Here is a 13,934-nt window from a genome sequence, read left to right as displayed (position 1 = left end):
GGCTCCTAAATGGAGGCAGAACTCAAAGAAGACAAGAAAAAGTAGGAAAGAGTGGAGAGAAGCTAAGAAAAAAAAAGAAAGGAACTGAGTGACGAGAAACAACGTGACAAAGATATAAAAGGGAGGCAGGAGGACAGGGATGAAGATGAAGATACGGGCAGGGCTGCAACGGGAGAATGAGCCTTTGTCATCTTAGATGTCACGACAGCAAAGGGTGCTGCAACTCCCAGCTCGTTATAAAAAAGAAAATGAAAAACTGTCCTTTCAAACCTGTAAACTTAGAAAACCGTAGGGTAGTCGTCCAGATTGTAGAAACAGTAAAGGAAGAACAACTAGGATGGAAGGTGTGAAGACAGACATTAATGGCTCACCAGGCAGCAGAGGAGGCCGAGCCGTCTGGCTGCGGGGACAGCATGGAACGGGGCACAGGAGTCATCCGGCCATGAGCACCACATGGAAGGGGGCACAGGGGCCATCCAGCCACAGGGACCGTGTGGAATGGAGTGCACAGGGGTCCTCTGGCCATGGGGAGAGCGTAGAACAGGATGCAGGGGTCGTCGGCCACGGGGACTATGTGGAATGGGGCACGCAGGGGTCGTCTGGCTGTGGGACTGCATGGAACTGGGCGCAGGGGTTGTCTGGCCACAGGGATGGTGTGGAATGAGAGCAGGGGGCATCTGGCCACAGGGACCACATGGAACAGGGCGCAGGGGGCGTCTGGCCACGGGGACCACGTGGAACAGGGCGCAAGGGTTGTCTGGCTGCAGGGATGGCGTGGAACGGGAGCAGGGGGGCGTCTGGCCATGGGGACCATGTGGAACGGGAGCAAGTGTGAGCACACAGCCAACAACAGGGCCCTCATGCATGTAGCCCCTAAAGCTCTGGACCCAAAGGCCGGAGAGGACGTGCTTACCTACAGTCACACTTTTCTAGATAGGAGGAGAATCTGTTACCCACTCTTGGCTTTGTCTGTGTCATTGAAGCGGGCACGGCATCCGTGAGAGGAGGAGGGGGCACCGAGGGATCTTCCTGCAGGTCACCGTGCCTTGGGCGGGGCGCCTGAGGTGACCCCGGCCCCTAACTGGGCTCCACAGAGAACACTTCCCAAGGAGATGACCCCTACATGGCGTCTGCGCTCCTGTTGCCCAGGCCTCCCCACAGGGCCCAGCATGTGCCAAGGATGAGGGCTGCAGCAGCCATAGGACCCTGGGTCACGCCAGCTGACCACCTCGTTTTACAGACAGGGAAGGACCCAGAAAAATACAGCAAGCGGGCCAGGCTGCCCCCGGGGGTGGTGGTGGCTGCCGACGCCTTGGTCGGGGAGGTGCTGTCCTCCGCAGCACCCGGGCTGACGGCGGCCCCCTGCCCAACCGGGACGATCAAAAACGTCTCAGGACATTGCCCCGCATCCTTGGTGGGGGGGGGGGGGGGGGAGGGGGGCGGGGCACGGCAGACGTGCCTCCGGCTGAAACCCCCAGCCAGACACGGAGGCAGCCGGCACCCCCGTGCCCCTCCTACATGGCGCTGCTTCTTGAGTTAAATACTTGGGGAGTACGGAGAGCTGATGGCCGTGTTGTCATCGCTAAAGCCGGTCGCATACCAAGCTCTCAAGGCCGAGCCCTAAAGAATGAGTCTTGATGACAGGAGCCACCCGCGTGTCCCCATGTATGTGCCGGACGTGAACGTAGACACGTATGTTCATGTACACGTATGAGGCGCAACACGAAACCCGATGCCACGGGTCTCCCACTTTGGCTGGACACAACACGGTACCGTCCCATACAAAGACGGTTCAGGGAGAAATCCGTCAAGAAATGGTCAAATTCTTACCATCCCCACACAGATTCCCTGCACGTTGTCCCTAAATACAGATCTTTTTAATTAACAAGAAAGGACCCTCACCGTCAAGTTATTTAATCATCTCGTTATCGGGGCCAGAACCTGAGTTGTGCAAGCTATGGCTCCCCGACCCCGGGCTCCAGGCCCCGCAGACTCAGAGCAGACAGTGGGGCTGAACCCCGCGCGGCCCGGGCCTTACCTGTGTCGCTTCTTCCGGTGCTCTCTGTGGGAGCTCTCGGACTCGCTGCCGCTGCTCGTGTTGCAGCGAGAACGGGACCTGCACACGGGACACACAAAGGAAAAAGCCCACGTTTATGACAAATGGAAACACTTCAGGGAGGCTCGCGACAGTTCATCAGGATGAGCCCTGCAGTGACACCAGTGACCCCGACCTGGGAGCCTGTGACCCCGACCTGGGGAGCCCATGACCCTGACCTGGGGAGCTGCTGACCCCGACCTGGGAGCCTGTGACCCTGACCTAGGGACCCTGTGACCCTGACCTAGGGACCCTGTGACCCCAAACGGGGGAGCCACTGACCCGACCTGGGGACCCCATGACTCCTACCTGGGGAGCCCGTGACCTCGACCTGGGGAGCCGCTGGCCCCGACCTGGGGAGCTGCTGACCCTGACCTGGGGAGCCCTGTGACCCCGACCTGGGGAGGCTGTGACCCCGACCTAGGGACCCCATGACCCTGACCTGGGGAGCCCGTGACACTGACCTGGGGAGCTGCTGACCCCAACCTAGGGAGCCACTGGCCCCAACCTGGGGATCCCACTGACTCCGACCTGGGGAGCCTGCGACCCCGACATGGGAAGCCCCTGACCCCGACCTGGAGAGCCGCTGTCCCTGGCCTGGGGAGCCACTGACCCCGGCCTGAGGAGCCGCTGACCCCGACATGGGGAGCCTGTGACCCTGACCTGGGGAGCCCCCAACCCCGACCTCAGGAGCTGGAGCCACCCCCCACCACATTGAGGCGGTCACACACCCAAGTGAGCCTGTGACCCGTGACAGCAGATGAGGGCCAACGTCCCAGGCTCCCCCAAGGAACACAGATGCAGACTCCCGGTGGCTCTGTCACACTGCGGAGCCCCGACCCGGTGTAGCACACGCGGCCACACCAGCTGTCCAACAGGGGGCAGCTCACTTCCCTCCCCTGAACCACATCCTGCGACTGGCTTTCCTGATGCACAGACGCGGAAGGATGCTGCTGTTCCAGAACCATCTGTGTGTGTGTGGGGGGGGGAGCTCCCACCTCCTCCCACCTCCTCCCACCTCCTCCCACCTCCTCCCACCTCCTCCCACCTCCTCCCACCTCCCCCTACCTCCATCCCTACAAGCCCGGGGAGGGGACCCTGAGAGAGGGAAGCCCCAGGGCTCCCGCACTGTGCCTCACCCCTACTGGGATGGGAAGGGCCACGCCGCTGCCACCTGGCGGCCCCGGGGGGCACCCTGCTCAGCCAGCGCCCTTACTCCTCAGGGTGGTCGTGGCTCCAGTGCAGCATGCCCCCGAGCAGCCTGACGGGGACAGGTAACCCCCCGCGGCCCCCTGGGCTACATGGACGCAGAAAGAAGGAGAAATCGCTAAGGACGCTACGGAGGAAGGCTGACGACCACCTGCACGATCAGAAAACGCGGATTTCTTTTATATTGACCTGAAAGTGTCAGTAAAGCACCAAAGTCCCCACTCCTGCTTCCAGTCTGAGGAGCGCTAGCCTGCCTCCCGCTCCCTGACCCTCCTCCCGTTTTTCTCATTACGATTTTTCTCACCTCCTCCTCTGCTTTAGATCCGAGTCTTCGCCACTGTTCTGGGCCTTCCTGCAGAAAACAGAGTAAATGGAGATGTTAAAGGAAACGGGAAACCACCAGGGGGCTGAGGACAGCACAGCGAGGGGAGTCTCCCTTCAGTTAACGTGCGTCATCTGTGGCCCCACGTGCATCACACAGCACACCCGGTCGGGGCGGGGGGGGGCATGACACCAACTGGCCTCCGGGAGCCAGGAGCCAGGGGGGCCGCAGGTGGCCCATCGACGATGGCGCATGTGTCTGGGGGGGCCATGCAGCCAGCCGTGGGCTGTGCGCCGTCCCTGGGCTGCAGCCCCGCTGGGTCAGGCCTGCCGTGACCTGTCACTGCTGCCCTTGCAGATGCCGTCTCTGACCCTCTGGCCTCCGGATCCCTCAACTGTGACTCCAGTCACTTCCGCACAACAGCCCAGCAGCCCATAGCTTTCCAACGTGGGTCTGTGGCTCTGTCCACACCCGAGCGGCTGCGATGGGGCCTCCTGGTGGGGCCGACCGCCCGGGGAGCCTAGCTGCTGCTCGGACCAGGGGGCCGGATGGCGACAGTGACTCCCTGTGCAGAGCCCGAGCTTCCAGGGAGTCTCCGTCCCTGAGAATGAGCCGAGTGCACGGACACCCACAGTCCTTGGGGGGGGGGGCAAAGAGGGCACGTGATGGCACAAGCACCGGGTGTCACACTATCTGCCAGCAAACTGAATTTAAAAAACAAACAAAAAAACAATGGAATTCCATCCTCTGCAGTTTTACGATTTTCTGAGAGATGATAACTGTCGACTTTTCCACATACCCGTAAGTCACTTCCTTTCCTTGTTCTTACCCCAAGTCTTCATCCAAACTCTCAGAACTGCGAAAAGCCTCCTGGCTGGGTATGCGATGAGCTCCCCGACCTCTCCCCGCGCCCAAGCACTCCCGCCCACATCCGGACCGTCTGCCCCAAGCCCGAGCCCCGCTGCGTGTGCCGGCACTGCCATCACTCCCTTCTCTAAGCTCCAGGAGGTTCCTGCTGCTTCTCTGCAAACGGAGCCTGTACCTGCAGGCCTCATGACCGTGGGTCCCGGTTTGGAGGGACGCATCTTCCACTTACTAACACAGAAGGTCTGCCCAGCAGGTATTTTATTTATCTTTTCTTCTTTGGGAGCTGGGACTCCCCAAAATAATTTTGGCACCTGTAATTACCGTTTTTCTGGGCTTAGAATCCTGAATTGAAGAGGGTCTCCCCTCAGCGTTTTGAAGGCAGTGCTCACCATCTGCACTGGCACTGCTGCCAGGGAGCCCTGCCATCCTCCTGACTCGTCGACCCCGGTGCACCATGAACTTCTGTCCTCATGCTCCTCCCTCACTCCTCGGAGTAGTAAAAATTCTCTTAACCTATGATGTTTTGAGACGTAATAACGGATCTCGCTACGCCGAGTGCTTCTATGACATTTGATCATTTGCTCTGGGATATTTTCTTATGTTATGCCTTTAACAGTTTCCTCATCTGCATTTTCTTAGCAATTTGATTACTCGGACGTTTGATATCCAGGTTTGATCACTGTTTATCCTCACGTCCATGTACCTGTTTTATTTTTGTTCTACTTTAGGGGTGATCTCCTTAAATTTACCTTCCAAACCTTCTACTGATTTATCTTAAATTCCACCACTGGGATTTGAAGTCTAAGAATTCCTGCTTGTTCGCCTCTTTTTCAGATTTTCTTTCTCAAGATCATTGTACTTTTAAGACATTTTTTCTTTCTTGCATCGTTTCTATTCCTGTGGGTACAACATGACTGCTGCTGTGTGTTTCAACCTCTGTCTTCCCAAACATAGAAGCTATGTTCAAATGCCCAGTGGCTACGGCTCTCTCTTCATATTTAAGATGTAGGCACTAGGATCCCTGGGTGGCTCAGTGGTTTGGTGCCTGCCTTTGGCCCAGGGCACGATCCTGGAGTCCCGGGATCAGGTCCTGCATTGGGCTCCTGGCATGGAGCCTGTTTCTCCATCTGCCTGTGTGTCTCTCTCTCTCTCTCTCTCAATCATGAATAAATAAATAAAATCTTAAAAAAAAAGACGTAGGCATTAAAAAGCCTGGAGTCTCTGGATGGTGCAAGAATATTACCCGACGGTTTCACTGCAGAGGTTGGAACAGAGGGCCATGCACGGTGTCAACCGCTTCCATGGAGGATCCTTGCAAAGTTGGTATGTGCGTGTCTCTTCTCTTGGATCCGTGTTTTTTACGCTGCGATTCTCGGAGACCCAGACCTGGCTTCCCGCTCAGGGGTGAGGAGGGAAGGGAGCTCTCCTGAGTCTTCCTATGGCCACAACTTCTCCGTCTCTTTCCTCTGGAAGTAACTTCCTCCGAAGGTAACTGTCTTCAGCGGAGGCCCAAGAAATGCTGGCGTTTCCCCAGCTCCATCATGGCCTGGTCTTTGCACCCCATCTATACTCTCTCTCCTGCCTCATCGTGGTCTCATTGGTTCACTTACAGCCTTGAGATATTTGCATTTTAGCCAAGAGCCAGACTTACAGCCAACAGTCCCTGTGAATCCCGCACGTGGGCTTCTCCACAATGCCACAGATGCAACATGCCCAGAACCATACTCACCGCTGTCCCTTCCCGGCCTGTGATGCCCCAGGGGTTCCCGTTTCAGCACATCACACTTCAAGTCTGGATGGATTTCATTCCTGACGTCAGTCCCTCCAGTCCCTCCTCCTCCCGTCTTCTCAAACCTCCCAGTCCTATTGCTGTTACCTCCCAACGGGTCTTACCACCACCCACTTCCTTAAATCCCCACCTTGAAATCATCTCCATGGCCCAAGCTCCCATGAGCCTTTGCCAGGACTCACATGGCAGCCGCTGGCTGGTCCCTGTTTCCACTGCGGCCTTCTTCCACCTTTTCTCCACAGGACGGTAAGGCTCCTCTTCACACAACACAAATGCGATCTTGCAACCAGTCCCTCTTCTAAAACCTACTGAGTCTGACAACCCAAATCCTCAACAAGGCTCAGGTGTCCTGAGAAGCGTTTCTCGTGAACGTTCCAGCTCCCTCCCATCCCCAGGTCTCTGCATGCGCTGGCTCCTGCACCTGTCTTCACCGGTCCGCCTCATATGCCAGCGCAAGCATCCAGCCCCCGAGCGCCTTTTCCTCAACAAAGCTTCCCACAATTGTGCTGCCTGTACAGGTGCTTGGGTGGCAAAGTCATCAAGCAGCTATTCTTGGGATACACGTGCTTTTCTGTATACCTGTTAGCTTTCAGCAAAAGCTTTTTCTTACGCCCCTAAGCACCACGTAACTCCCTAGAAATATATAAAAGTTATATAAGCATGTGTGCTTTTGTAGGATTCATACAAGAAGATAAAGCAAGACTGCCCAGGCAGGGCGCTCGGGGCGCTCTCAGCGGAGATGAGCAGAGCACGAGCGTTAACGCTTCCTTGCTGCATGGGGCGAAGGCTATGCCTCCCAAACACGCACGCTCAGGAACTTGTGACATCAAGGGACGCACATATGCAGATGGACAGCTCCATGGCTACGGGGACACAAAGGTTCTCTTCCCCTGGACTGTGCAGTCAAGGTCCCGTAGGCACTCTGCACAATCTCTCGCTGTGTTTCACAGGAAGCAAGAGACAGCAGCATCTCAACATAGAAGCGTTACCTCTAGATTTCAGAATATACAGGCTCCAAACCGTTTTGAGCATTTAGGTCGGGAAAAAATAATGTGAATTTTAGTGTATTTTAGCAAAACTTGATAAATTCATTTCCAAGTATATTAACATCAAGATGACGATCTGCTCAACATGGGCAGTTACTGTATTTGGGGGTAGCTATCAGGATACACTAGTGACGAGGGACGAAAGACTAGTGGACGAAAGATAAACCTACTCAGCAGTAATGAGGCAGTGCCAGACCCTTGGACCCAGCGACTGCCGCTGCCCACACCCCCTCCGCACACGCACAGGGTCACTGTAAGGAATTCCTAGGGGCCTTTCTGGCTGTCGGGGGCCGTCCAGGTTGGACCACTCCTTGAGTGGAAACCTCTTCGCCTCCTTTATCTAATGACTCACTATCCCTGCCTTCTACAGACGTACAGGTCTGGATCCAACCGTGAGGGGCCGTCACCTGCGTATCTGCCCTGCCGCCCAGTCCCTGTTCTCCACTGGTACTCGGCCCCATCCCAACCCATCAGTCATCTCCCCTATTCCTTCAAGCCTGAAGCCTGACAACCTGCTCTCAGGCCCCTTTGCCAGCGGGGCTGCACCTCTAGAGGCGCTCAGCTGCCCCCTTTCCTCCTGCCTCCAGGTCTCAATCTGGCTGCTGACACCCTTGCGGCACCCACTGTGCACGGCTGAGCGCAGGGGCCCCCAGCGGCAGCAGCGGGAGTCCTTGCAACAGGGTGGTACCTGCAGCAACGCTGGCAGGGCCAGCCCAGAGGCAGGGACAGCCTTGATCCCCCAGCCCAGGGGCAGATGGCACCCAGACCCTGGGGCACCTCCCTGCCTCTGGTGCCTCAGCACTTGGAACACGGGGAGTGTCAACTATTATCATGTCTGAGGGGGTCAAGACGGAGCTGCCCCTTCAGACCTATGAGGGGATGGGGTCACTGACCTCTGTCCTGCACCATCATCAGAGGACCTTGGGGACATGGGGGCTGGTCTGAGAAAGCCAGGGTCGAGACTCCAGAAATTGGCAGAAGCCAAACAACATGAAACAGGGAGAGACCAGGGAGCACGTGTCCACAGGGGCGGAGGGGACAGGAGGGCGGGGGCTAATGGCACCTGAGGACACCATAAATGTCATGCTGCCCGTGAAGGTCCCCAGGCAGCACAGCCCTCGGGACGGAGGAGTGGACGGAATTCACCTGCAGGATTTCCGGGTCTTCTCTGGCACCTGCCATGCTGCCCGACCCACTCTTCTGAGAACCCAGAACTCCTAGACGTAGACTGTTTTCTTTTGTTATCTTAAGTCTGTGCAGATATAACCAGGAAAACCACTTGACCTGCTGGGTCAACGTAACAGGACCCATTTCCCTGTGTTTTCAAAGGGGTTTTACTCAAGTTCGTACGACATCCTTTTGGAGAACAGGGCGCTAAAGCCTCAGCTAAGGTTCACCTGTAAGCTCGTCCTCTCGGGTCACGACAGTCACCATCTTCTATATGTAAAAATACACCCAGATGTGTATCACGTATGTCACATTGCACAGACAACACAACAGACGTCGTTAAAGATACAGACGTAATGCAGGACCTTTAGCTCATCGGTCTTCGTTGTTGTACAAAAAGCAAGTTTCCGACCAGTATTTTATGAAGTTCTCTGAAACCCAGGCTGTCTAAAGAGAAATCCTTTGGGATCTCTAGCTCATTTTATCTGCTACCCCCCCCCCCAAGAAAAAAAATCATCTGTGATCTTGGGAGGACAGGCACGATATTCTGAGGATAACTCAACACAAAAATGTGCCCGGGACTCGGTGCTCTTGCTGAAAATGCAAAACCAAGGGGCAATGTTCAGCTCACCTCCTCCTCGTCGGCTGCACGGAGTCATCGCTCCCGCAGGACGGGTTCCGGCGGCGTGCGGACGGGAACTTCGGGGATTTCACGCGGTCCCCAGGGGAGTTGTAGAGGCCACTGCAGCAGAAGAGGGATGGTCAGTGACATCGCAGGGCCTGGCGGGACAGGCCCCTAGGTGTTCCTGCTGCCAGAGATGGGGAGCTACTGAAGAAGAGGGGGTGAGGTCTGGCGAATCAGATCCTGAGTCATTATCTTTGGGGACGGGCCTGTCACTGACCTCCGATGGCCGGAGCACACCAATGATGGCCATGACGACGATCTGCGTTGGTGACAAAGCTGCCTCCTCCGGGCACACCTCCACACTACGGGCAGGCCCCGAGGTGCCATCACCCAGCCGCGTGACCAGAAAGCACGCAGAAATCGGGGACGCTTAGCTGGGGGCCCAAGTAAGGCGGCTGTGAAGGGGAGGACTCAGGATCTGAAGCCCTGAGATGTCGTGTCTGTAGTCGCCATACCCCGCGCCACCACGGGTAAGGCGAGTCTGCACTGGTCTGCGGGTGTGGACGTGGAGAAACTACATATGAGGATGTTCTTCTGGAGCCACTATCCAGGAGAAGCTTTTCAGAGCCCTAGAGCAGCGGGGTCGCCATCAACGGGTCCTGCCCAGGCCTAGACAGTCTCAGCCCGAGACCTGGCCTGGCAGCGTCCCTCCCCAGCCTCACGCAGGGTACATCCCAAGCACTCTGACTCCGAGGGCCTGGGCCCAGGAAGTGGGGAGCTGACCATCTGGCCCACGGTGGCACCGCTTCCTGCAACGGCATGTGGATGCCACTCCCTACGCATGGCACTCACACATCCTGCTTCTCTCCTCTCCTTTACAGAGACACTCCCTGCTCCTTACCTCTGGGGCCCATTTTCGTCCCACGGCACCTGAGATTTGCTTCTTTGGGCATCAGGGCTGTTTTCATTCTTTGCTTTCTTAAAGCTTTAATTCAAAAGAGGAAACAAAAAACATGGTAAATAAATCACCTAGAGAATAAAAGTTAACTCACATGTTTACTTCTTCCACGAAACCGTTGAACACATGTCTTAAGAACACGTTTTTATTTATACCCGTGGCTCATTCCACAGAGAGCACGAAGGGGCTGCCTGAAGACATTCCACGTCTCCAGCAAGTACTTTTGGGCTCCCCTCCACCTTCTTTTTTCTAGTTTTATTGCTTTCAGTCAACAAAAGCCAGGTCATCTGTTGTTAAGAAACTTTGAACAGAGGGGAGCCCGGTGGGCTCCGTGGTTGGGTGTCTGCCCTTGGCTCAGGGCATGACCCCAGGGTTCTGGGATCGAGTCCCACGTCAGGCTTCCTGCATGGAGCCTGCTCCTCCCTCTGCCTGTGTCTCCGCCTCTCTCTGTGTGTCTCTCATAAATAAATAAATAAATAAATAAATAAATAAATAAATAAATAAATATCTTCTAAAAAAAAGAAAGAAAACAAACATTGGAGAGAGTTCCGCTGTGTGGGACAGGAAAGAACAGCAAGTGTTGAGGCAGGAAGAGAAGAACGCAGACACGGAAGGGCAGCTCCTGAGGCTGGCTCCCTCTGGACTTGGGCCTAAGTCCCTGCAGGCGGGTCAGCTCTGCACAGGCGACCCAAGGCCACCTTTCCAGGCCCCCAGCGCCTGCCAGTCTTGGCTCATCTTCCAAACCAGAACGACTTCCAAGTGCTGCTTCCTGACCCAGTATCATCTTTCTGCACTAGAAGGTCAATGTGACTGGGCTGCTACTGGACCCCAACGAACTGCTTTGGACACACAGAGATGCAGAGGAAGGGACAGCCGTGGGGGCGGGAGGCGCATCACCCCTCACGTCCACCGAGTTGCAGCCTGAGGACAAGGCGGAGCGACGGGACTTTCCAACCACGTCTAACCCTGGCTTCTGAAGCATCCTCTAGAGACTGTCCTCGCACGTGGTCGTAGCAGGGCTCTTCACAGCAGCCGACCAAGGGGCAGAGGGCAAGCAGTGAGGCCACTTCCCACAGGGGCACACAGGCCGTATCCCGGCGTCCTGCACCCGTACAGGGATTCCTACGCGCCCACAGAACCACGGACCTGACAAGGGCCCCGACTCCTCGCACTGGCATAGGGCAGGGTCACGTCTTAGTTTTTGACTCGCGTTACTTGACTAAACTTGACCTTTCGGAGATCAAACGCCCCAAGTAATATCTTTCTTGTGAAATTAGAAGAGGTAATAAGTATGGGGGACACGCAACAGGGCAGTAGAAAGCGTGTGTTTAATTTAAGCGTGTGTTTTCCTTCAGAAAGGAAAAGGGAAAGGAAGACGGGGGTGGAGACACTGGGCAGCAGATGAGAGGGGAACCAGGGACAGGTGAGGTCGGAGGTGCCGCCTGCGCCCTGAGCCTGAGTGGGGAGCCCCAGGCCCCTCGGGCACCCCCCCATCAGCCAGACGGCAGCGGGGGGACTGAGCACCCCCTACCACACACGGGCCGCTGTGCTGGGACTGGGGTGGCCAGGGGGCCACCAAAGGGAGCGCAGAGGCGAAGGCCGCCCGTGAGTGAACCCGGAAGGGGCCACCCGGAGCTGGACAGGGGGCAGCGCAGGCGGATCCCTCGGAACCGTGCACCCCGAACCATCTGCAGGAGGTGCCAGGCTGTGTCTGTCCACGCAGCCCAATCCAGGAGGATGCCTGCCGCCGACCGCGGCATGGGGAGCAGGTGACAGCAGCAGCGCCGAAGTCCTGGCCTGGAACATGGTCACTGCGGGGTGTCACCTGCTCACCTCCCGGTGAGTAAGAGGCCGCCGTGGGGCCCCAAGCGCTGCCCCGAGCCTGATGGGGTAAACACAGGCGCTGCCGTGGCTGACGTGACCAGGGCCACGCGTGTATGGGCACGACCTGGTGACACCGGGGAGGCCGGGGAGGCTGGGTCAGCGGGTGTGCCAGCGGGCGGCATCCCCCGAGGCCCCGGGTTGCTGCCGGTGCCCTTGGGGTCACCGGCAGCACCCTCAGTGCCAGCCTGGAGCTCCTGGGTCTGGGCCCCTCGGGCGGCAGGTGGGCCTGTGAGGCCTCCTCCCCCAGAGGCAGCCGTTCAGGGTGCTTGGGGACCTGAGAGGGGACATGAGGGGGGCCTGAGGGAGGGGGGCCAGAGAGGGGACGTGAGAGGGGACGTGAGAGGGGATGTGAGAGGGGACCTGAGAGGGGACCTGAGAGGTGGCCTGAGGGGGGGGCCAGAGAGGGGACGTGAGAGGGGGCCTGAGGGGAGGGCCAGAGAGGGGACATGAGACAGGACGTGAGAGGGGGCCTGAGGGGGGGGCCAGAGAGGGGACGTGAGAGGGGGCCTGAGGGGACCTGAGGGGGCCTGAGGGGGGCCAGAGAGGGGATGTGAGAGGTGGCGTGAGAGGGGACGTGAGGGGGCCTGAGAGGGGGCCTGAAGGAGCCTGAGAGGGGACATGAGAGGGGACGTGAGAGGGGACATGAGAGGGGCCTGAGGGAACTTGAGGGGGCCTGAAAGGGGGGCCAGAGAGGGGACATGAGAGGGGACGTGAGAGGGGACGTGAGAGGGGGCCTGAGGGGACCTGAGAGGGGGCCTGAGGGGGGCCTGAGCGCGGTCTGAGGGGGGGGCCAGAGAGGGGACGTGAGAGGGGGCGTGAGAGGGGGCCTGTGAGGTGGCCTGAGGGGGCCTGAAGGGACCTGAGGGGACCTGAGAGGGGGCCTGAGAGGGGATGTGAGAGGAGAACTGAGAGGGAGACTGAGGGGGGCCTGAGTGGGGTCTGGAGGGGGACCAGAGAGGGAACGTGAGAGGGGGCCTGAGAGGTGGCCTGAGGGGGCCTGAGGGGACCTGAGAGGGGGCCTGAGAGAGGACGTGAGAGGGGACCTGAGAAGGGACCTGAGGGGGGTCCTGAGGAGGGATCTGAGGGGGGATGTGAGGGGCGGCCTGAGGGGACGCGGAGGGCGTGGAGGGCGCCTGCTGCGCCACCTGCGCGCCCACTGACCTTTTCACTGGTGAAGGTGCAAGAATCCTGGCGGCTCCTCCGCTTCCTCCGTCCTCCGCGTCTGCCGGCCCCGGGGAGGCGCCCTGCGGTCCTAGCAGCGAGGGGGCAGGGGGGCACAGCGGTGAACTCGGTGAACTCGCGCAGAGCAGCCGTGGCTTGCAGGCGACCGCCAGCGGGTGGGCCCCTCCTCCCCCCTCCCCTCCCCCTCCCTTCCCCCTCCTCCCCCCTCCCCTCTCCCCACGGGCCCTGGAGACCCCGCGCTAGGCCCACAGCTGCGGCGCCGCCCCTGGCACCGGGCTCCGACGGCGGCCCTGAGGGGCGGCCTCCCTCCCTCCCTCCCGCAGGGGCCCCCGCCCCGCCGGAGGAGCCCCCGCCCCGCACCCCCGGCCCCGCGCTCAGGAGCGAGCCGCGGCGGCCCGGGCACTATGGCAGCCGCTCCCCTCGCGGCGGCCTCGACACGGGGCCAGTGTCGTTCCGTCCGGGCAACAGAGCAGCGTGGATCACGCGTCCGCTTCACGGAACCCACGCGGGGGCCCCCTGTGAGACGAGGGGCGCCCGGGCACGGCGACCCCGCCCCGCCCGCCGGACCAGGAGCTCCACACGACGGGAGTCGCAGACGCGTCCGCACCGGGTCCCCCCAGACCCCGCACCTGTGCGCGGACGCGCGGGAACGCGGCCTGGCCGCCCCGGGGAGCGCCCGCAGCCCCCAGGACGGCTGTGCGGACCGGACCGAGGACCCGCGCGCGCTCCCAGGACGTCGCGCCAGCAACACCCCGGGCCCGGAGGCCCCGCCCAGCCGCGCCGTCCACAC

General features: G+C 59.2%; 1 protein-coding gene across 1 annotated transcript in view; it reads right to left on the bottom strand.

Annotated features, from left to right (window-relative positions):
* EPB41L4A (erythrocyte membrane protein band 4.1 like 4A) overlaps positions 1 to 13,934 on the bottom strand; it is a 180,716-nt gene that overhangs the window by 26,690 nt on the left and 140,092 nt on the right. The window contains exons 13-17 of the mRNA XM_025438026.3: positions 13,124 to 13,214; positions 10,022 to 10,105; positions 9,127 to 9,237; positions 3,609 to 3,656; positions 2,039 to 2,116 (exon numbers count right to left, since the gene is read on the bottom strand). Coding sequence (XP_025293811.1) covers positions 2,039 to 2,116; positions 3,609 to 3,656; positions 9,127 to 9,237; positions 10,022 to 10,105; positions 13,124 to 13,214 — 412 coding nt within the window. The remainder of the gene's footprint in view (positions 1 to 2,038; positions 2,117 to 3,608; positions 3,657 to 9,126; positions 9,238 to 10,021; positions 10,106 to 13,123; positions 13,215 to 13,934) is intronic.

The sequence above is a fragment of the Canis lupus genome, chromosome 3 (genome assembly GCF_003254725.2).
Source record: "Canis lupus dingo isolate Sandy chromosome 3, ASM325472v2, whole genome shotgun sequence".
In the NCBI taxonomy this organism is placed as follows: Eukaryota; Metazoa; Chordata; class Mammalia; order Carnivora; family Canidae; genus Canis; species Canis lupus.
Note: the sequence above shows the minus strand (reverse complement) of the source record. Positions and strands in the feature narration are given on the sequence as shown.